This window comes from Nomascus leucogenys, chromosome 10 (assembly GCF_006542625.1).
Source record: "Nomascus leucogenys isolate Asia chromosome 10, Asia_NLE_v1, whole genome shotgun sequence".
Classification (NCBI taxonomy): Eukaryota; Metazoa; Chordata; class Mammalia; order Primates; family Hylobatidae; genus Nomascus; species Nomascus leucogenys.
In genome coordinates, this window is record NC_044390.1 from 62,281,626 (window position 1) to 62,304,026 (window position 22,401).

The 22,401-nt window shown below is 46.2% G+C and overlaps 1 protein-coding gene across 8 annotated transcripts; it reads right to left on the bottom strand.

Annotated features, from left to right (window-relative positions):
• Nucleotides 1–2,371: 2,371 nt before the first annotated feature.
• CABP5 (calcium binding protein 5) lies at nt 2,372–20,916 on the bottom strand. 8 transcript variants are annotated; one of them, XM_003282204.3, is made up of 6 exons: nt 20,510–20,916; nt 16,530–16,560; nt 15,559–15,702; nt 14,198–14,307; nt 9,277–9,424; nt 2,372–3,531 (listed from the first exon to the last, which is right to left on the bottom strand). In XM_003282204.3, exons 1-6 carry the CDS (start codon nt 20,570–20,572, stop codon nt 3,506–3,508), a joined length of 522 nt encoding a protein of 173 aa, XP_003282252.2. In that variant the 5' UTR covers nt 20,573–20,916; the 3' UTR covers nt 2,372–3,505. The 8 variants fall into 8 exon arrangements, with proteins under 8 accessions (XP_003282252.2, XP_030676812.1, XP_030676810.1 ...); XM_030820952.1 differs by lacking the exon at nt 20,510–20,916 and having other exon boundaries at nt 16,530–17,554; XM_030820950.1 differs by lacking the exons at nt 2,372–3,531; nt 20,510–20,916 and adding an exon at nt 17,224–17,554 and having other exon boundaries at nt 8,776–9,424.
• Nucleotides 20,917–22,401: the final 1,485 nt, after the last annotated feature.

Consider the following 22,401-nt stretch of genomic DNA (forward strand, 5'->3'; position numbering starts at 1 on the left):
TGGCTGTGTCCCCACCCAAATCTCATCTTGAATGATAGCTCCCACCATTCTCATTCCATCTACACATTCACCCGTCTGCCCTTTCATTTCTTCAGTCACCCATTCAAAAGAGATTTTCTAAGTACCTGGTCTATGCCTGGCATTGTTCCAGGTAATGGAAATAGAGCAAGGATAAGGTATTTGGCCTCAACAAGCTTATATTTTGAACCATGCAATTCAATAGCATCTTCTGCGAGGATGGAGATATGGTTTGGCTGTGTCCCCACCCAAATCTCATCTTGAGTTGTAGCTCCCATAATTCCCACACGCTGTGGGAGAAACCTGGTGGAAGATAATGGAATTATGGGGGCGGTTTCCTTCATACTGTTCTCATGGTAGTGAATAAGTCTCACAGATCTGATGGTTTTATAGGGGGAAACCCCTTTCTCTAGGCTCTCATTCTATCTTGCCTGCTGCCGTGTAAGACGTGCCTTTCACCTTCTGCCATGATTGTGAGGCCTCCCCAGCCACGTGGAACTGTGAGGCCCATTAAACCTTTTTTTCTTTTTCTTTCTTTTTTTTTTTTTTTTTTTGAGATGGAGTTTTGCTCTTTCACTTGGGCTGGAGTGAATCGGCATGATCCCGGCTCACTGCAACCTCCACCCTCTCAGGTTCAAGTGATTCTCCTGCCTCAGCCTCCTGAGTAGCTGGGATTACAGGCATGCACTACCACACCCAGCTAATTTTTGTATTTTTAGTAGAGATGGGGTTTCACCATGTTGATCAGGTTGGTCTCGAACTCCTGACCTGAGATGATCCACCCACCTTGACCTCTGAAAGTGCTAGGATTACAGGCGTGAGCCACCATGCCTGGCCTCTTTTTCTTTATAAATTATCCAGTCTCGGGTATGTCTTTATCAGCAGCGTGAAAACGAACTAATACAATTAGGTATTCATTAATAAAACTGTGCTTACTTGATACAATAAAAATAAAATAAAATAAAATTTAGTTTCTCAGCCTTGCTCACACATTTAATACTCAGTAGCCACACTTGGCTTCCATAATAAACAGCGTGGGTCTGGAATATTTCTATCCTCGCAGAAGGTTCTATTGAATTGCATGGTTCTAAAATATAAGCTTGTTGAGGCCAAATACCTTGTCCTTACTCTATTTCCATTACCTGAAACAATGCCAGGCGTAGACCAGGTACTTAGAAAATCTTTTTTGAATGGGTGACTGAAGAAATGAAGGGGTGCGTGGGTGAATGTGTCGATGGAATGGGATGGAGCTGAGGAAAGAGGTTGAGGTTAGGAAATAACATTATTCTGCTTCCACTTTTTCTTTTTTAGAGACAAGGTCTCACTCTGTCACCCAGGCTGACTGCAGGGCACTATCTTGGTTCACTGTAACCTTGACTTCTGAGCTCAAGCGATCCTCCTGCCTCAGTCTTCTGAGAAGCTGGGATCACAGGCACACACTGCCATGCCTGGATAATTTTTTTTCTTTTCTTTCTTTTTTTTTTTTTTTTTTTTTTTTTTTTGTAGAGACAGGGACTCACTATATTGCCAGGCTGGTCGTGAACTCCTAGCCTCAAATGACCCTCCCTCCTCAGCTTCCCCAAGGGCTCCACTTTTTCTTAATTTTTCTATTTTATAAAACAAAGCTATTGGCTGGGTGTGGTGGCTCACACCTATAATCTCAGCACTTTGGGGGAGCTGAAGAGGGTGGATAGCTTGAGTCCAGGAGTTTGCAACCAGCCTAGGCAACATGGCAAAACCCTGTCTTTACCAAAAAAAAAAAAAATTAACCAGGCATGGTGGCATGCACCTATGGTCCCAGCTGAGGAGGGTGAGGCTGAGGTGGGTGGATGGCTTGAGCCCGGGAGGTAGAGGTTGCAATGAGCCGAGATCACACCACTGCACTCCAGCCTGGACAACAGAGTGAGACCCTGTCTCAAAAATAAATACATAAATAGGCTGGGTGCAGTGGCTCACGTCTGTAATCTTAGCACTTTGGGAGGCTGAGGCAGGCAGATCACATGAGGTCAGTTCAAGACAGCCTGGCCAACATGGTGAAACCCCATCTCTACTAAAAAAAAAAAAAAAAAAATTAGCCAGGCGTAGTGGCACATGCCTGTAATCCCAGCTACTCTGGAGGCTGAGGCATGAGAATCGCTTGAACCCAGAAGGCGGAGGTTGCAGTGAGCCGAATTCGCGCCACTGCACTCTAGTCTGGGTGACAGAGTGAGACTCTGTCTCAAAAATAAATAAATGCATACATAATACATAAATACAAAAATAAAATAAAATAAAACAAAGCTATTGAACCAGATGACTCATTTTAAACATCTAATTCATGGACTTCAAAGCAAGAAAAAGTTGGAGGAAGGCATGAAGTTAATTCTTTATTTTGACTTTATTTTAACCTTTGCATTGCTGGAGTGTCTTGCTTTGGGCAGAGGTCAGGAGGAATCTCTCTTTTCTGTTTCATGGCGCAGATTGATATCAGGACGTGAGGGACGGAACAGACTTCCCATCTAACAGAGACACAGCCTCTGGGTGGCCCAGGACAGACCAGCGCGGAGGTAGGAGGCTTCTAGGAAAGACTTTGCAACAACCTGGCTGAACTGGGGATTTGGGGGATCCTGTCATCTCTCTCTTTGCATGATGACATTTTTTCGGGGGATTAATTCCCCGGGGATCAGCTTGCTCTAAACCTTGATAATCCAGATTTGTGGTTTAATTCAGTCCCCTGAGTATCTTACACAAAGAAAGGGATGTGGGAGGAGAGAGGGAGAGAGAAACCAGACAGTGCTTCCAGGAAATCAGGAAAAGGAAGGAGTTGACTTTGAATGCCACTTGCACAAGCCATTCCCAAGCCCAGCCTCAACAACAACTCTGTTTCCAGCTCTGTGATTGATTTGCATCCTTTTTATTTCATTTTGTATTTCTATAGATTTAGGGAGTACAAGTGCGGTTTTGTTACATGGATATATTGCGTAGTGGTGAAGTCTGGGCTGTTCGTGTAACCATCACCTGAATAAAGTATAATTTGCCTCTCTCTTACCGGGAGAGAGAAACAGGGGATTTGCAACAGTTAATGCAGGCAGGGGAAGAGTAGAGACTACTTGCTGAACCTTTTGATACCCAACAGAAGAAGAGACTATTTTCACCCAAGGGGAAGCTGGGGAAGAGACTCAGGCAGGTCACAGGGACTTAGGACTACATGAAGCGAAAAGACGTCAAGAATCATTGGAAGTTTTGGGGGTGGCAACTGGACCCTCCCACCCTTCCTATTTCCATCAATAGACTCTTTCTTCTTAATCTAGTTCTGCGGACGCCCCCATCCTGGCAAAGCTACCGCTCTGGGTCTCACCCCATGCGTAGCGCTGCATGCCAATCCCCTCCCTCCCGCCTGCCCTCCCTCTCTGCTTTAAGGGGATCTGGGGCTTTGGGGCTTTGGTTCTCCACAAGCGCTTGCTCCATGTTGACTAGGTGGAGAGGGTCTGGGGCTTCCAGGACCTCCTCAGCGAGACATCATCTTCACAAACTCTGCAAAGAAAAAACAAAAAATCCCCAGTAAGGCGTCTTGTTGTAAAAGCCTCCAACATTATTTTTTGAGCCCTTCCTATGTGGCAGGCACTGCCGGTGATCCCCAGGAAATTACTTAATCCCTCTATGCTTCCATTTCTCCATCTATGAAATGGGAATCAGATCTCTTTGGCAAGTTACTTAACCCTGTGCCTCAGTTTCTCATCTGTCAAGTTGGTATGTTTAATAGATCTACCTCATGTCCTCTGCCCACTTTTTGATGGGGTTGTTTGTTTTTTTCTTGTAAATTTGTTTGAGTTCATTGTAGATTCTGGATATTAGCCCTTTGTCAGATGAGTAGGTTGCAAAAATTTTCTCCCATTCTGTAGGTTGCCTGTTCATTCTGATGATAGTTTCTTTTGCTGTGCAGAAGCTCTTTAGTTTAATGAGATCCCATTTGTCGATTTTGGCTTTTGTTGCCATTGCTTTTGGTGTTTTAGACATGAAGTCCTTGCCCACGCCTATGTCCTGAATGGTATCGCCTAGGTTTTCTTGTAGGATTTTAATGGTTTTAGGTCTAACATATAAGTCTTTAATCCATCTTGAATTAATTTTTGTATAAGGTGTAAGGAAGGGATCCAGTTGCAGCTTTCTACATATGGCTAGCCAGTTTTCCCAGCACCATTTATTAAATAGGGAATCCTTTCCCCATTTCTTGTTTTTGTCAGGTTTGTCAAAGATCAGATAGTTGTAGCTATGCGGCATCATTTCTGAGGGCTCTGTTCTGTTCCATTGATCTATGTCTCTGTTGTGGTACCAGTACCATGCTGTTTTGGTTACTGTAGCCTTGTAGTATAGTTTAAAGTCAGGTAGCGTGATGCCTCCAGCTTTGTTCTTTTGGCTTAGGATTGACTTGGCGATGCGGGCTCTTTTTTGGTTCCATATGAACTTTAAAGTAGTTTTTTCCAATTCTGTGAAGAAAGTCATTGGTAGCTTGATGGGGATGGCATTGAATCTATTAATTACCTTGGGCAATATGGCCATTTTCACGATATTGATTCTTCCAACCCATGAGCATGGAATGTTCTTCCATTTGTTTGTATCCTCTTTTATTTCATTGAGCAGTGGTTTGTAGTTCTCCTTGAAGAGGTCCTTCACATGAACAGACACTTCTCAAAAGAAGAAATTTATGCAGCCAGAAAACACATGAAGAAATGCTCATCATCACTGGCCATCAGAGAAATGCAAATCAAAACCACAGTGAGATACCATCTCACACCAGTTAGAATGGCCATCATTAAAAAATCGGGAAACAACAGGTGCTGGAGAGGATGTGGAGAAATAGGAACACTTTTACACTGTTGGTGGGACTGTAAACTAGTTCAACCATTGTGGAAGTCAGTGTGGCGATTCCTCAGGGATCTCGAACTAGAAATACCATTTGACCCAGCCATCCCATTACTGGGTATATACCCAAAGGACTATAAATCATGCTGCTATAAAGACACATGCACACGTATGTTTATTGCGGCACTATTCACAATAGCAAAGAGTTGGAACCAACCCAAATGTCCAACAACGATAGACTGGATTAAGAAAATGTGGCATATATACACCATGGAATACTATGCAGCCATAAAAAATGATGAGTTCGTGTCCTTTGTAGGGACATGGATGAAACTGGAGAACATCATTCTCAGTAAACTATCGCAAGGACAAAAAACCAAACACCGCATGTTCTCTCTCATAGGTGGGAATTGAACAATGAGAACTCATGGACACAGGAAGGGGAACATCACAATCCGGGGACTGTTGTGGGGTGGGGGGAGGGGGGAGGGACAGCATTGGGAGATACACCTATTGCTAAATGACGAGTTAATGGGTGCAGGAAATCAACATGGCACATGGATACATATGTAACAAACCTGCACATTGTGCACATGTACCCTAAAACCCTAAAGTATAATAATAAAAAATAAATAAATAAATAAAAATAAATAAATAAATAAAAATAAAAAATAAAAAATAAAAATAAAATGAGATAAAAAAAAAAAAAATAGATCTACCTCATGAGGTTGAGATAAAATTGGCTTAGAGGCTGGGCTCGGTGGCTCACGCCTGCAATCCCAGAACTTTGGGAGGCTGAGGTGGGCAGATCGCTTGAGCCCAGGAGTTCAAGACCAGCCTGGGCAACATAATGAGACCCCCAACTCCACAAAAAAATTAAAAAATTAAAATAGGTAAATAAAATTTGCTCAGAACCATGGCTGCCATCACAGTCACCCCATGTAAACTACTGTGGTTATTATTATGATCCTACTTCTGAATGACTAATTTCAATACATTGCAATTCATTTCTGTTATGAAAATAATCTTGCACGTAAATAAAACATTAAATTTAAAAAATGGGAATCCTAGTATTGCTATTTCCTTATATGGTTAATGGCATAATGCTCATAAAACAGATTAAGTATCCCATAAACAGCTATTGTTGGCTGGGCGCAGTGGCTCACGACTGTAATCCCAGCACTTTGGGACGTCAGGGAGGGCGGATCACTTGAGGTCAAGAGTTAGAGACTGGCCTGGCCAATATGGTGAAACCCCATCTCTACTAAAAATACAAAAATTAGCTAGGCGTGGTGGCAGGCGCCTGTAATCCCAGCTACTGCAGAGGCTGAGGCAGGAGAATCGCTTGAACCCAGGAGGTGGAGGTTGCAGTGAGCTGAGGTTACGCCACTGCACTCCAGCCTGGGCGACAGAGTGAGACTCCATCTCAAAAACAAACAAAAAAAACAAAAACAAAACCCAAAAAATTCATGATTGTCAGTATCTGATTTCATCTTCTCAACCATCCTGGAGGGATAAGTGTCATTTTACAGATAAGGAAACTTAGGCCAGTGGGGGTCACCAACGTGCCTGAGGTCACGTGGACAGTGAATGGTGAACCCTGGAAAGAATGCAGGTTGCACCTGACTTTGCTGTGGCTCAAGATGACCTTGCTGCCTACCCGGGTCTTGAGGTCGCCCTGACCTTCCCTTGCCTTTGGTTGGCCGGAGGATCATCTCCCACCCCCACCCCACCTTCTTCAGATGTCCCTTCATGTCCACTACACACCTAATCCTGGCTAGATCCAGCAGGTGTCCAATCAGCCTCTACTATGTTTCCATACTGGGACATAGAGCACATATGGTTTAGAGAAGGGCCCTCCCTCCTCTCTATCTAGGATGGAGGCCTTGGAAGTTAATACTACTCAACACAGCAAGGTCTGCTGTGATAAATTCCATGGAGAGGAACAGAAAAACTTCTGTAAGACTTCACAGCTGGGAGGAAGACATGAGGGCAGGATGGGGAGAAGCTTCCTGACAAAGGTTGCCTTGATGTGAGTTCCCGAGGGATGGATGAGACTGAAAGATGTAGTAAGTGGATAGAGCATCTGGTGCCAAGGAATGGAGGTTGGAGAACATAAAGCAGGCACCAAGTTTGTGCCAGAACTTAAAAGTTCAGAGAATGGCTACAGAGATACAGGCTGGGTGGGTGGTTGAGGCCAGATGGTGGATAGACTTGGATATCAGACAAAGAATTTTTTTTTTTTTTCTGGAGACAGAGTCTGGTTCTGTCACCCAGGCTGGAGTGCAGTGGGGTGATTTCATAGCAACCTCCACCTCCCAAGTTCAAGCAATTCTCCTGCCTCAGCCTCCCAAGTAGCTGGGACTACAGGCGCATGCTGCCACCCCTGGCTAACTTTTTCTATTTCAGTGTAGACAGGTTTCATGGTGTTGCCCAGTCTGGTCTTGAACTCCTGAGCTCAGGCAATCTGCCCGCCTTAGCTTCACACAGTGCTAGGATTACAGGCATGAGCCACGCGCCTAGCCTTTTTTTTTTTTTTTCTTTGAGATAGAGTCTCACTCTGTCACCCACGCTGGAGTGTAGTGGTGACTCACTGCAACCTCCACCTCCTGGGTTCAAGCAATTCTCCTGCTCAGCCCCCCAAGTAGCCTGGGATTACAGGCGTGCACTGTCATTCCTAGCTAATTTTTGTATTTTTGATAGAGACGGGGTTCACCAGGTTGGACCAGGCTGGTCTCGAACTGCTGACCTCAGGTGATCCGCCAACCTCGGCCTCTCAAAGTGCTGAGACTACAGGCATGAGCCACTGAGCCTAGCCAGAATTTTGGACTTTTGTCCATAGGCAGCAGATAGGTGCTGAGATCTTTGAACCAAAGAATGTCACAATTAGAACTTGACATGCCACCTTTTTTTTTTTTTTTTGATGGAGTCTTGCTCTGGCGTGCAATGGTGTGATCTTGGCTCACTGCAACCTCTGCCTCCAGCGTTCTAGCAATTCTCCTGCCTCAGCCTCCTGAGTAGCTGGGATTACAGGCACCTGCCATCATATCCGGCTAATTTTTTTGTATTTGTAGTAGAGACAGGATTTCGCCATGTTGGACCAGGCTGGTCTCGAACTACTAACCTCAGGTGATCCACTCGCCTCGGCCTCCCAAAGTGTTGGGATTACAGGCGTGAGCCACCGTGTCCGGCCGACATGCCCTTTCTATGCCTCACATAAAAAAGAACCCCACCTCCCATCCATGTAGAACCCCAATCCTTTTCACTTATTCAGTGATCCAATATACTCATGCTGGGCTCTGTGCTAGGATTTGGGGATATAGTGATGATGAAGGAATTGGTCCACGGTCTCAGAAGGAAATAGGCAATAAACTCTGGAGATGCTTTGAATCCGTATTGCTGCAGAAGCAAGCATGAGGTATTACTGGGGAGCCAGAAGAGGGACACTGAGCCCAGTAAGAGAGGTGAGAGGCACCTTCCAGGAACATAACTAGGAGTTAGCCAGGGGAGAGGGGAAAGGGTGTTCCAGACGGAAGGACAACTTGAGCAAAGACAGGGAAGGAGAATTTTTTTTTTTTTTTTTTTTTTTTTTTTTTGAGACGGAGTCTCGTTCTCTCACCCAGGCTGGAGTGCAGTGGCGTAATCTCGGCTCACTGCAAGCTCCGCCTCCCAGGTTCGCGCCATTCTCCTGCCTCAGCCTCTCTGAGTAGCTGGGACTACGGGCGCCCGCCACCACGCCTGGCTAATTTTTTGTATTTTTAGTAGAGACGGGGTTTCACCGTGGTCTCGATCTCCTGACCTCGTGATCCGCCCGCCTCGGCCTCCCAAAGTGCTGGGATTACAAGCGTGAGCCACCGCGCCCGGCCTGGGAAGGATAATTTAAAAATACAGTGGTGCTTTGCGCATGATTTCTTTTAGTTTTCTCCAAAAGGCGTCATCATTCACCTCATTTTACAGATGGGAAAACTGACCCTTAAAGAGAAAAAGGGAGTGGAGCATAAGCCACATGCTGAGTCAGCGACGATCCTGAATTTGAAGCCCCTGAACCTGACCCCAGAGCTCCAGCTGCTAGCCAGTCCAGTCTCTTTCTGATAGGACAAGTTCTTCCTAGGATAAAAGGTTCCCTGCAAACTAAGAAGGAATGGGTAAGGCGGAAGGGGGTCCTGAGCATGGGAAGGAAAGGGCCTTGGCTGAGGTGTTCCTCGGAGCCGCCAGAAGTGAGGGACACCCAGCTCTTTGAAACGAATAGCCTGGGAAGAAAGGGACGGAACAAATGCTTCCAAAACCTGCCACCCGCTTCCATTCTCAAACTTGGAGAGGAGTGAGAAGGAGTGGCCAACTTGGAAAATCTGACAGTGAGTTGGAAGTGGATTCCTGCGGTGGCTGCCCCCGCTCCCCACCACGCGCCGTCAATGTCACCTTCAAAGTCAACGGTGCCGTCTCCATTAACATCAGCCTCCCGGACAACCTCAGAGATCTCCCGGGGGCTGAGCCGCTCCCCCAGGAGTCTCTGCATAGCCTGCTGTAGCTCCGCCAGGGTGATCTCCCCATCTCCATTCGTGTCAAACTGAAGAGAAGCAGAAATAGATTATGTCAGCAATGACAATGATGACAGCCACGAGATGATGGAGTTAGCTCAAGTACTGAGCTAAGAACTTTGGAAATGTGAGCCGCTAGAATGTCAGCTCCAAAAGACCGTTTTGTTCTGTTTTTTTTTTTTTTTCTTTTCTTCTTTTTGAGACAGTCTCACTCTGTCACTCAGGCTGGAGTGCAGTGGTGCAATCTCGACTCACTGCAGCCTTCACTTCTTGGGTTCAAGCGATTCTTGTCCCTCAGCCTCCCGAGTAGCTGGGATTACAGGCGCACACCACCAAACCCGTCTAATTTTTGTATTTTTAGTAGAAACAGGGTTTCACCATGTTGGCCAGGCTGGTCTTGAACTCCTGACCTCAGTTGATCCACCTGCCTCAGCCTCCCAAAGTGCTGGGATTACAGGCGTGAGCCACTGCGCCCGGCTGAAAGTTGTTTTTTTAATGAGACGGGGTCTCACTATTTTGACCAGGTTGGGCTTAAAATCTTGGCCTTGAGCAACCCTTCCACCTTGTCCTTCCAAAGTGCTAGGCTTACAGTCGTGAGCCAAGGTGCCCAGCGATACATTTGAAACTTACTTTCTAAGTGATTTTTGAAACACATTATTATTTACTATAGCTATCCTGCTGTGCAATAGATCTCAAAAGTTATTCCTCCTGTCTAACCAAAACTTTGTACCCTTTGACAAGCAACTGTTCATTCTTTCTCCCTGGCTCCCCAGACTCTGCTAACCACCTTTCTTTTTATTTGCATGAGTTCAGTTTTTTTAAGATTCTGCATGTAACGTCATGTGGTATTTCTCCTTTTGTGCCTGGCTTATATCGCTTAGCATAATGTGCTTCATGTTGATTCATGTTGTTTCAAATGAGAGAGTTTCCTTATTTTTAAAAGCTGAATATGCCAGGCGTGGTGCCTCACGCCTATAATCCCAGCACTTTGGGAGGCTGAGGCGGGTGGATCACCTGAGGTCAGGAGTTCGAGACCAGCCTGACCAACATGGAGAAACCCCATCTTTACTAAAAATACGAAATTAGCCAGGCGTGATGGCACATGCCTGTAGTCCTGGCTACTCGGGAGGCTGAGGCAGGAGAATCGCTTGAACCTGGGAGGTGGAGGTTGTGGTGAGCCGAGATTGTGTCATTGCACTCCAGCCTGGCAACAAGAGCAAAACTCTGTCTCAAAAAAAGAGAAAGAAAATTTAAAATGACCTATGCTGCTTGCATTGTATTTCTTTTGGACAACGCTGCTGTAGGCTGAGGAAGATGCAAGTTTACAAGTGCTATAAGGCAGGAAGGTGTACTTGAGGAAGAGGGAGAAGCAGGCAGTGTTTAGGGAGGCGTGAGCTGGGGAGAGATGAGTATGAAATAGACAAGTTCTCAGTGTTGCAGAAGGCCGGGCCCAAGTACATAGGGGCTTGTGTGTCATGGGATGTTGTCAGGATTTTGTTCTAAGTAAGACAAGAAGCCACTGGAGAATTTTAGGCAGGGGAGTGACCAGATCTGATATATATTTTAAAAGAATGTGAGCACGAAACCGTGTTGCGTAGAGAACGGACCACAGTAGGACCACGATGGGAGCCAGGAAACCAATTAGAGGGCCGCCATGATCATCCTGGTAGGAGATGACTGTGGTTTGAGCCAGTTAGCACCAGCGGAGCTCAAGAAGGAGAGTTGGCTCCCCGATGTTTTGGAAATTGAACGAACGTACTAGACTTTCTGGTAGACTAGTTAAGGGTGTGCAGGGCACAGCTTTGGAGGCAGTTCATTAATTCAACACATATGTATCCATATTGCTAAAAAAAATATGTGTCAGTAGTGCCCATGTGGAAGGCACTGTTCTTGAGACTGAGCATGGAGCAGCGAGCAAGACACTTAGAAATACTTGTCTTCTGTACTTTCACCCAGCATGCTGTCCTCCAGGTTCATCCGTGTCATTGCATGGGGCAGGATTTCTCTCTTTTGTAAGGCTGAATATTGCATTTAAATATATACCACACATAAGGAGAAATACTGCATGATTCCACTTACACATGAAGTACTTAAAATAACCAAACTCATAGAAGCAGAGAGTAGAAGGATAGTTGCTGGGGGTTAGGAGGACAGGGAAATGGGGAGATATTGTACCATGGGTATAAAGTTTCAGTTACGCAAGATGAATAGGTTCTAGAGATCCGCTGTGTGACATTGTGCCTATAATTAATAATACTGCATAATGACAAATATTACTTTTAATGGCAAAACCACAATTACTTTTGCATCAACCTAATAACTATGGGCAAAAGATGTGAACAGCCATCTCTCTAAAGAAGACAAATGGGCAAAAGACGTGAACAGCTATCTCTCTAAAGAAGACAGACAAATGGCAAACAAGTTCGTGAAAAAAATGCTCAGCATCACTAATCATTTGGGAAATTTAAATTAAAACCACAACGAAATATCACCTCACATCTGTTAGGATGGCTACTGTTAAAAAGATGAATAATAACAAGTGTTGGTGAGGATGTGGATAAAAGGGAACCCTGGTACACTTTTGCTGGGTATGGAAATTAGCACAGCTATTATGGAAAATGGTATGGAATTTCCTTAGAAAATTAAACCTAGGGCTGCCATATGACCCAGCAATACCACTTCTGGGTGTGTACCTAAAGTAATTGAAATCAGTATGTCAAAGGGATGTTTGCACTCCCCTGCTCATGGCAGCATTATTCACAATAGCCAAGGTATGGAAGCAACCTGTGTCCATCAAAACAGAAGAGTGGATAAAGAAAACATGGCATAAGTACACAATGGAATACTATTCAGCTTTTTTTTTTTTTTTTTTTTTTTGAGATGGCGTTTCATTCTTGTTGCCCAGGCTGGAGTGCAGTGGTGCCATCTTGGCTCACTGCAACCTCTGCCTCCTGGGTTCAAGTGATTCTTCTGCCTCAGCCTCCTGAGTACTTGGGATTACAGGCATGTACCACCTCGCCTAGCTAATTTTGTATTTTTAGTAGAGACGGGGTTTCTCCATGTTGGTCAGGCTGGTCTCGAACTCCCAACCTCAGGTGATCCACCCACCTCAGCCTCCCAAAGTGCTGGGATTACAGGCATGAGCCACCGCACCTGGCCTTAAAATTTTCTAGTAGTGACGTTTAAAAAAAATGTTAAAAGGAACAAATGAAACTAATTTTTTATATTCTCTTTTATTTAACCCAATATATCTAAAGTGTTATCCTTTCATCATGTAATCCACTTAAAAAAATTAATTAGCTATGTAAGTAGCATTCTTTTTATGCACATTGGATTTCACAAGGCAGTAAGTTCTAAGTTCTTAGTAGGTGCTTAGCATGCTTAATTAGGATACTTAGCATAGAAGTTTACTTAAGTATACAAGTATGTTATGCTAATTATATTAGCATAGTAAGTCTTAATCCAGTGTTCACTTTACACTTACAGCACTTCTCAATCCAGACAACTTTTTCTTTTTGTTTTGAGATGGAGTTTCACTCTTATAACCCAGGCTGGAGTGCAATGGTGCAATCTCAGCTCACTGCAACCTCTGCTTCCCAGGTTCAAGCAATTCCCTGCCTCAGACTCCCAAGTAGCTGGGATTACAGGCACCCACCACCATGTCTGGCTAATTTTTTTGGTATTTTTAGTAGAGACGGGGTTTCAGCATCTTGGCCAGGCTGGTCTTAAACTCCTGACCTTGTGATTCGCCTGCATCAGCCTCCCAAAGTGCTGGGATTACAGGTGTGGGCCATTGCGCCCGGCCAGCTGTAGATGTTTATAAGAAGCTGGGAGAGGCACTTGCACAGCCAATAGGTGGAGACCTCCTAGGATTTGAACCCATGTTTGCCTGGTTCCAAATCCTTTGCTTCCAAACACTCTACTGTTCTTTATTTTCACCTTGTGTTGCTGAAAGCTCTCAGAATGAGAAGGTATTTTATCAGCGGATATAAGCAAGTCTGTTATTTTCACTGGGTCTGATATTTTTTAGCATCTCTGCAGCAAGTGGCTTCTGTCAGATGATCACTTTGCATTCTCTTCTGGGATCTCAAATTCTTGGATTCTTCCTGTTACAGGCACTAAGAATAGAGGCCCTGGCCAGGCATGGTAGCTCATGCCTGTAATCTCAGCACTTTGGGAGGCCGAGGCAGGTGGATTACTTGAGGTCAGGAGTTCGAGACCAGCCTGGTCAACATGGTGAAACCCTGTCTCTACTAAAAATACAAAAATTAGCTGGGTGTGGTGTCAGGCACCTGTAATCCCAGCTATTTGGGAGGCTGAGACAGGAGAATGGCTTGAAGCTGGGAGGCAGAGGTTGTAGTGAGCCGAGATTGCACCATTGCACTCCAGCCTGGGGACAACAGTGAAATCCCGTCTCAAAAAAAAAAAAAAAAAAAGTCCTTACATTTATTTTAGAGATGGCAGGATCTTGGATAAGATTAATAATCTTCATGAGCCTCACTTTTCTCATCTGTTTAATTGGGATACATGACTGCTTGCTTACTCCTAATGTGTTTGTGTGTGTGTTTTTGTTTTTGTTTGTTTGTTTGAGGATTAAATCAGATAAAGTATACAGAGGCATTGATCCATTGCAGGTGTTTGGAATACATTATTTTTCTTCCCTATTTATCGATCCCACCATGGCTGGAAAAAAAAGGGTGGGGGCCTGGTTGGTGGGTGCTGTCCATGGTATTGGCTAATTATAGGCAAACCCCAGAGGGTCTGCCTCTACCATCGCCAGCACCATGACACTGTTAACTCACCTCCTTGAAGGCATCCCGCATCTCCTGGACACCGATCATCCCAGCCGTTTCTGCAAGCAATTTGGGGGTCATCAGCTCCACAAAGTCATCAAAGTCTACACGGCCACCCACTGAGGAAGATGGCACAGGGTTAGCGAGACCCCACAAGCCCTGGCCTTCCATTACCTCACTTTGCGCTTTGAGTCAGTTCCAGATATAGATCAGCTCCCTTCTCCCTGCCCTGTAAGAGCTGTCTGACTTCCTCCCTGCAGCAGCCAACTCCAAGCTCTCATATCCCTCTAGCCTGAACAGGAGTGGACAGGGTATGGTATGGTGGAAGTAACTGTCTGTGTGACTTTCAGACAGTTGGTTAAGATGTTTCTCCTCCTCTGTAGACCCGTAGAAAGAGGAGCATGAATTAAATGAGCACCCAAGTTTTTTTCAGATATGAATACTATCATTACCTTGAATTCAACCTTGTTTAGTCCATTACATGCCCAGAAGCAAACCCAGTAGCTTTTTTTTTTGAGACACGGTCCCACTCTCTTGCCAAGGCTGGAGTGCAATGGTGCAATCTCGACTCACTGCAACCTCTGCCTCCCGGGTTCAAGTGATTCTCATACCTTAGCCTCCCGAGTAGCTGGGATTACAAGTGCACGCCATCACGCCTGGCTCTTTTTGTATTTTTAGTAGATACGGGGTGTCACCATGTTGCCCATGCTGGTCACAAACCCCTAGCCTCAGGTGATCTGCCCACCTCGGCCTCCCAGAGTGCTGGGATTACAAATGTGAGTCACCCTGCCCGGGCCCAATAGCAATTTTATTCTAGCTAAAATCTCAAAATCAGTTATGATCTCCATCCAAAAATCCATCCATCCTTTTTGCAGCTCTATTCACCAACATTAGCTCCAGCTCCAAGTTTGTTTCCAACATCCAGTACAGCTCCAATCTTGTGCTCCACTGATGAATCTTAGTGGTGATGGTAATAACTACATTTAATAAGAATTTACTGGAGGCCAAGCCTTTATCTGCATCAGCATCTTTATCTCTTCCTTTCCACAGTCCCATGAGGTAAGGAGAGAAGCATCTTCCTCTATAGATGAGGAAATGGAAACTCAAGAGTAGCGGATAACTTCACTTTTCAAAATGACTGTAATTAGTAAATAATAAAACTGAGATTTGAATCCAGACCTCCCTCTAAAAGCTTTTAACCACTTCAAATGCTGCCTTCCTGAGTCAAATCTGACCTGTTTTCTTCCAGACTTCTAGTACCTCTCATCATCCTCTCCATCCCCAACTCTACTCTCAACCTCTACATTCTTCCCAATTCTGCCCTGATCCCTTCCCTAACCCCGGCCATCCCTCCCATTCCCTGGACTCACAGTTCATGCGGATTTGCTGGCCCAGCTCAATCAGTTCCATCTCCGTGGGCATGTAACCCATTGTCCTCATGAGATTCCCCAGATCCTTACAAGAGATGAACCCATCTCGGTCCTTATCGAACTCAAGAAATGCTTCCCGCAGCTCTGAAAGTTAAGAGAGAAGAACTTCGGGGGAACTTGAAGCAGTCAGTGGGGAAGAGTGGCATCTCTTGAAGCTATCAATGAGGGTCCAACTAGAGACTCCTTAAAGGAGCGTACATTAAAAACAAAACAAAACAAAACAAAACAAAACAGAAAAACCAAGGCCGGGTATGGTGGCTCACGCCTGTAATCCCAGCACTTTGGGAGGCCGAGGTGGGTGGATCACCTGAGGTCAGGAGTTTGAGGCCAGCCTGACCAACATGGCAAAACCCCATCTCTACTAAATACAAAAAATTAGCTGGGCGTGGTGGCACATGCCTATGATCCCAGCTACTAGGGAGGCTGAGGCAGAAGAATCGCTTGAACCTGGGATGCAGAGGTAGCAGTGAAAGGAGATCGTGCCATTGCACTCCAGCCTGGCAACAAGAGCAAAACTCTGTCTCAAAAAAGAAAAAAAAATTCAAAAAGGAGTGATGGATGAAATGTGTTAGCAAAAGAGGCATCATTCCTGAGACCACTAAATGAGAGCACTGGCGTCCTTCAGATTCTTGGGTGAAGTTACGGGGAACCTCAAAGCCACCAAGAGAGAAACTCATTTTTTTTCATTCCTGAGTCTTGGAGACACTTGAGGATGGATATGCCTTCAAAATACTTTGGGAGGTCCTTCAACTGCCACGAGAAAGAGTTCCACAAAATTACAGTTGAGTGGGAAGAGAGAGGGATTGTAAAAATTCCATGTAATGGAATTTATCCAGAAATGCACAAAGGGACTGAGGGCAGGTCAGATGGGTGGATGGCAACGTGGAAGCAATTGGGGAAGACGGTGTTACCTTCAATCTCATCTTGTCCCAGTGGTCTTTCCTGGAAAGGAATGCAGATGAGAGGGAATTTGGAGAGAGGGTCACCCATTCTCCAAAGGGTCTCCTTGCTCTCCCAAGCTCCTCCCCACTCTCTCGTGGTTCTCTTTCTGTTCTCTCTCTCCTCCTCCATCCCTCCCATTCCTTTTCCCATCTCCTGACTCCTGTTCCATAGTTCTTAGCTCCCCACCCCGCTCTCAATTTCTCTCTCCCACCCTTGAATTCCAATCTCCCTTTTCCTCCCTTTCTCAGACAAACACCCATCGCATTTTGTCAAAGGGAGTCTTAAACACTGGGGAGTCCAATCTCCTCCATCTCCAGATGAAAAAAGTGAGACTTCACAACCACAGCTAACTCGTTCAGAGTGCTGACTCTGTGCCAGGCAGTTTCCACAATCATTTCATTTAAACCTCAGAACTGCTCTGTGATGCAGATCTACATCTCGTTTCCATCTTACCCACGAGAAAGCTGAGGAACAGAGAGGTTAAGGAACCTGTACAAGGTCACACAGCTCACAAGCAGCAGATTCCCTCCCAAGGGAGGAAGGCATTCAACTGCTCCCTGGAGGTCATGGGGCAAGTCAGACACAGCATTGGGATTTGAATTCAGGGCTCCTGACTCCCAAGTCAGAATTCTTCACACTAGCCCCCATTCATTCCTTTCTCACCTGCCTCCAATCTTCCTGCCAAAGGATCTCTGTGCATGGAAACAGCATTCAATGGCTTTCAGGCAGGAGGGTCAGGGCCAGCATGACCAATTCCTAAACACTCTGAGAATGTCCAGTTATTGCTGCCCCACCTACTCCCGCACATACCTAAAGGGTTGAGCTTAGATATACATGGCATGTTAACAAGGAAATTTTACTGACCTCTGGCCTTTTTAACCTTCCCATCTCCCTTTATCCCTGGAGCCTTTCTCTCAGCTTCTCTTTTATCTGATCCCCTCCTTGTGATCCCTTATCACCCTTTTTTTTTCATCCTCTCTCTCTCTCTTTTTTTTTTTTTGAGACACAGTCTCACTCTGTTACCCAGGCTGGAGTGCAGTGGCGCGAACTCGGCTCACTGCAACCTCCGCCTCCCAGGTTCAAGCAATTCTCCTGCCTCAGCGTCCCAAATAGCTGGGATTACAGGCGCCTGCCACCGTACCCGGCTCATTTTTGTATTTTTAATAGAGACGGGTTTTCATCATCTTGGCCAGGCTGGTCTTGAACTCCTGACCTTGTGATCCATCCGCCTTGGCCTCCCAAAGTGCTGGGATTACAGGCGTGAGCCACCCACTGGCCTTTTTCATTCTCTTTTTTTGTTGATCTTAAAGCCTAACAATGAAAAGTATGCCCACATATCTGGACAAGTTGGTATATAAGGAAAAATTAAAAATAAATTAAAAAATTTTAAAAAGCATGCCCACAGGAATCAAGCAGACCTGACCCTGTCACTTACTTTTTTTTATGAGACAGAGTCTCACTCTGTTGCCCAGGCTGGAGTGCAGTGGCATAATCAGGGCTCACTGCAGCCTCTACTTCCTGGGCTCAAGCGATCCTCCTGCCTCAGCCCCCTGAGTAGTTGGGGCTGCAGATGCATGCCACCATGCCTAGCTTTTTTTTTTTTTTTTTTTTTTTTTTTTTTTTTTTGTATTTTTAGTAGAGATGGAGTTTTGCTGTGTTTCCCAGGCTGGTCTCAAACTCCTGGACTTAAGCGATCCTCCCGCCTCTGCCTCCCAAGGTGCTGGGATTCAAGCATGAGCCACTGTACTTGGCCAACCCTGCCACTTACAACTGTGTAAGCTTAAGGCAAATGACTTCATGACTCAGAGCTTCACTTTCCTCACCTGTAAAATGCAAAGGAAAGTCACTGACCTCATGAGTTGTTCTGAGGTGTAAATAACATCAGGCGTGCAAATCCCTTTGCACAGGGCTGGGCACAGAGCAATGACTTAATAAGTGGCAGCTATTGTTATTAACATCATCATTATCACCATCACCATCATCACCACCACCATCATCACCACCACCACCATCATCATCACCACCACCATCATCATCACCACCACCACTATAATCATCATCATCACCACCACCACCACCATCATCACCATCATCAACACCATCACCACCATCATCACCACCATCATCACCATCATCACCACCATCATCACCACCATCATCACCACCACCACCATCATCATCACCACCACCACTATAATCATCATCATCACCACCACCACCACCATCATCACCATCATCAACACCACCATCACCATCATCACCACCACCATCACCACCATCATCACCACCATCATCACCATCACCACCACCACCATCATCATCACCACCACCACCATCATCACCATCATCAACACCACCATCACCATCATCACCACCACCATCATCACCACCATCATCACCATCATCACCACCATCATCACCACCATCACCACCACCACCATCATCACCACCACCACTATAATCATCACCACCACCACCATCATCACCATCATCACCACCACCATCATCACCACCATCATCACCATCATCACCACCACTATAATCATCACCACCACCACCACCATCATCACCATCAACACCATCAACACCACCACCACCACCACCATCAACACCATCATCACCACCACCACCACCATCACCATCATCACCATCATCACCATCACCATCACCACCACCACCATCACCACCACCACCATCACCACCATCACCACCACCACCATCACCACCACCACCACCATCACCATCATCAACACCATCATCAACACCACCATCACCACCACCACCACCATCATCACCACCACCACCATCATCATCACCACCATCATCATCACCACCACCATCATCATCACCACCACCACTATAATCATCACCATCACCACCACCACCACCATCATCACCATCATCAACACCACCATCACCATCATCACCACCACCATCATCACCATCATCACCACCACCACCACCATCACCACCACCACCATCATCATCACCACCACCATCATCATCACCACCACCACTATAATCATCATCATCACCACCACCACCACCATCATCACCATCATCAACACCACCATCACCATCATCACCACCACCATCATCACCATCATCACCACCATCATCACCACCATCATCACCACCACCACCATCATCACCACCATCAACACCACCACCACCACCACCACCATCAACACCACCATCACCACCACCACCATCATCACCACCATCAACACCACCACCACCACCACCATCAACACCACCATCACCACCACCACCACCATCATCACCACCATCAACACCACCACCACCACCAACACCACCATCACCACCACCACCACCATCATCACCACCATCAACACCACCACCACCACCACCACCATCATCATCACCATCATCACCACTATAATCATCACCATCACCACCACTATCATCACCATCTCCACCATCATCACCACCACCATCATCACTATAATCATCACCATCACCATCATCATCACCATCATCAACACCACCACCACCATCACCACCACCACTATCACCATCAACACCACCATCACCACCACTACCAGCACTATAATCATCACCATCATCACCACTATCATCACCATCATCATTATCACCACCATCATCACCACCACCATCACCACCGTTATCACAATGAGTATCCATAGATAAAATGATGGTAATCTCAACAATGACATCATCCCACTTCCCTTTTCATTTTTCTTCCTTTTCTCTCCTTCTTTTTGCTCCTTTTGATTTTACCCGCACCCATTTATCTCACTGGCTTACCTGACCCCACCAGGGTCCTTGGAATTTCTTGTACATTCTCAGCTCCTGCTCTATCCACCTGTTCCCCTGGTTCTGTGGCACCATCATGTCCCCTTTTTTGTCCCACACCCCTGCTCCCTTTGCCCTGCCCACCGCCCTTCCCCCTCACTCCCCACCTCACCCGCTGTTTCTCAGCAATGCCTTTTCTCAAGAAGATGCAGGCGGGGCCCATGGGGAACTGCATGGAGGGGTGGGGTGGAGCTTGCAGGGCACGAGTCTCAAGATGGCCCCTCCTCCCTGCTCCCTGTCGGAGCTCAGCCTCCTTATCTTCTCTAGCACTCCTTTGCCACCTCTTCCTGCCTCTCTTGGCTTCTCCTTCGGTCCCTGTGTCTTAGAGCTGTGACAGCTGGGCTGGAAATCTCTACCCGGGTTGGGGAGGGATCAGAGCTGTCCCTGCCTCCCCATCTGGCTTGAATAATATGGGCAGGGAAAGCCAGAATCAGGATCTGTGACTCCTTTATCCCCAGAGTGGAATTGGAAAGTGCATTTTATAAATGCGGATTAGAGGCTGGATGTGGTGCTGATGTCTGTAGTCCCAGCTCTTTGGGAGGCTGAGGTGGGAGGATTGCTTGAGCCCAGGAGTTTGAGACCAGCCTGAGCAACATATGGAAAGGCTGTCTTTACAAAAAATAAAAAAATTAGCTGTGCATGGTGGTGCACACCTGTAGTCCCAGCTGCTCCAAAGACAGAGATGGGAGGATCGCTTGAGCCCAGGAGTTCGAGGCTGCAGTGAGCTATGATTGCACCATTGCACTCCGGCTGCAGTGAACTACGATTGCACCATTGCACTCCAGCCTGGCTGACATAGTGAGACCCTGTCTTGAAAAAAAAAAAAAAAGAAAAAAAAGAAAAGGAAATGGAGGATTAGAGCAGACAGCATCATTTATTCAATGTTCCAACAAGCATGTGACGGGTCACTCCAACACTGGCCTCTGGGCAGTGAGATGGAGAGCGCAGTGCCCCTGGCCTCAGGGAGTTTTCCTGGGTGAGTCGGGAATGTGTGCAAGTGAGCAGGATGCAAGCACGGACTTCAGGAAGTGGGCGTACACGGTGACTAAGAGCATGACATTCGCTCTTCCTCTGTTCATCTCTTTCCTTCTGTCTTTCCTGAATGATTTAGAGGGAAAAAGCAAGGTGGGGGTGTCAGAGAGGGTGTGAAGTTATGGTGGTGTCAAAGCCCAAAGGAGTTTTGAGACTCCACACTAGGTAGGGTTAGGGGAGTAGGGGGCTGGGGGCTGGGGGCCATCTGGCGTGGAGAGCCAGCATTCCAGTGAGGTAGTGGGGTGAGGAGGAGTCCACATAGAGGGGCAGCATGACCCAGGGTGTTGGGGCTGGAGATGGTGGGGATAAATCCACAGATGGGCAGCTTGGTGTGCAATGTTGGAACATGAGCTGAGTGGGGCAGGGGCATTTATATGCAGGCATTGTCTGGGGTGGGGGTTTGCACTGTAAGGCGATTAGGAAGGAGGCCACATAGAGGGGATCTGGCATGGGTTGTCATAACCCAAGCAGAGAGAGAAGGATGTCCACTCGTGGGAATAGCATGGTGTACGGTGTTGAAGCCAGACCAGGCTGGGAAAGACATCCCCACAGGGGTGAAATGGCAAAGGAAAAGGGAAATTGGCTACACACAGTGAGTAAGGGAATGGGGGCCAGGTCTCCCACTGTTGGAAAAGGGAGTTACTAAGACAGAAAGGAGGAAAATCGAATGAGCCCTGTGGTGTTGGATTATAACTGGAGGTGTTGGTCTGTCCTCATGGATCTCAATTACACATAGAGAGATAAAAATCAACACATACTTTCAGTGTGTATAGGAACATTTGTACACATATTCTCTAGCTCTCTCCACTAAGAGAACATAGAAATAGTGATGGCCCATACGAATGAGCACCGCTAGCATCCAAATCTTGACTTCTATATACCATTCTCCACCAAATGGAAACAGAGTGCCTCGGAAATTTGGCTGATTCCATGTCTAGGGCAAAAAAAAAAAAAAAAAAAAAAGAACAAGAT

Coding starts and splice junctions, on each gene's coding strand:
- CABP5 (XM_030820949.1), bottom strand. CDS start 16,710: ATGGGAAAAGGAATGGGAGGGATGGAGGAGGAGAGAGAGAACAGAAAG. Junction 15,703..16,529: donor GGGACAAGATGAGATTGAAG/GTAACACCGTCT, acceptor CTTAACTTTCAG/AGCTGCGGGAAGCATTTCTT. Junction 9,425..14,197: donor TGCGGGATGCCTTCAAGGAG/GTGAGTTAACAG, acceptor GCTTCTCTTCAG/TTTGACACGAATGGAGATGG.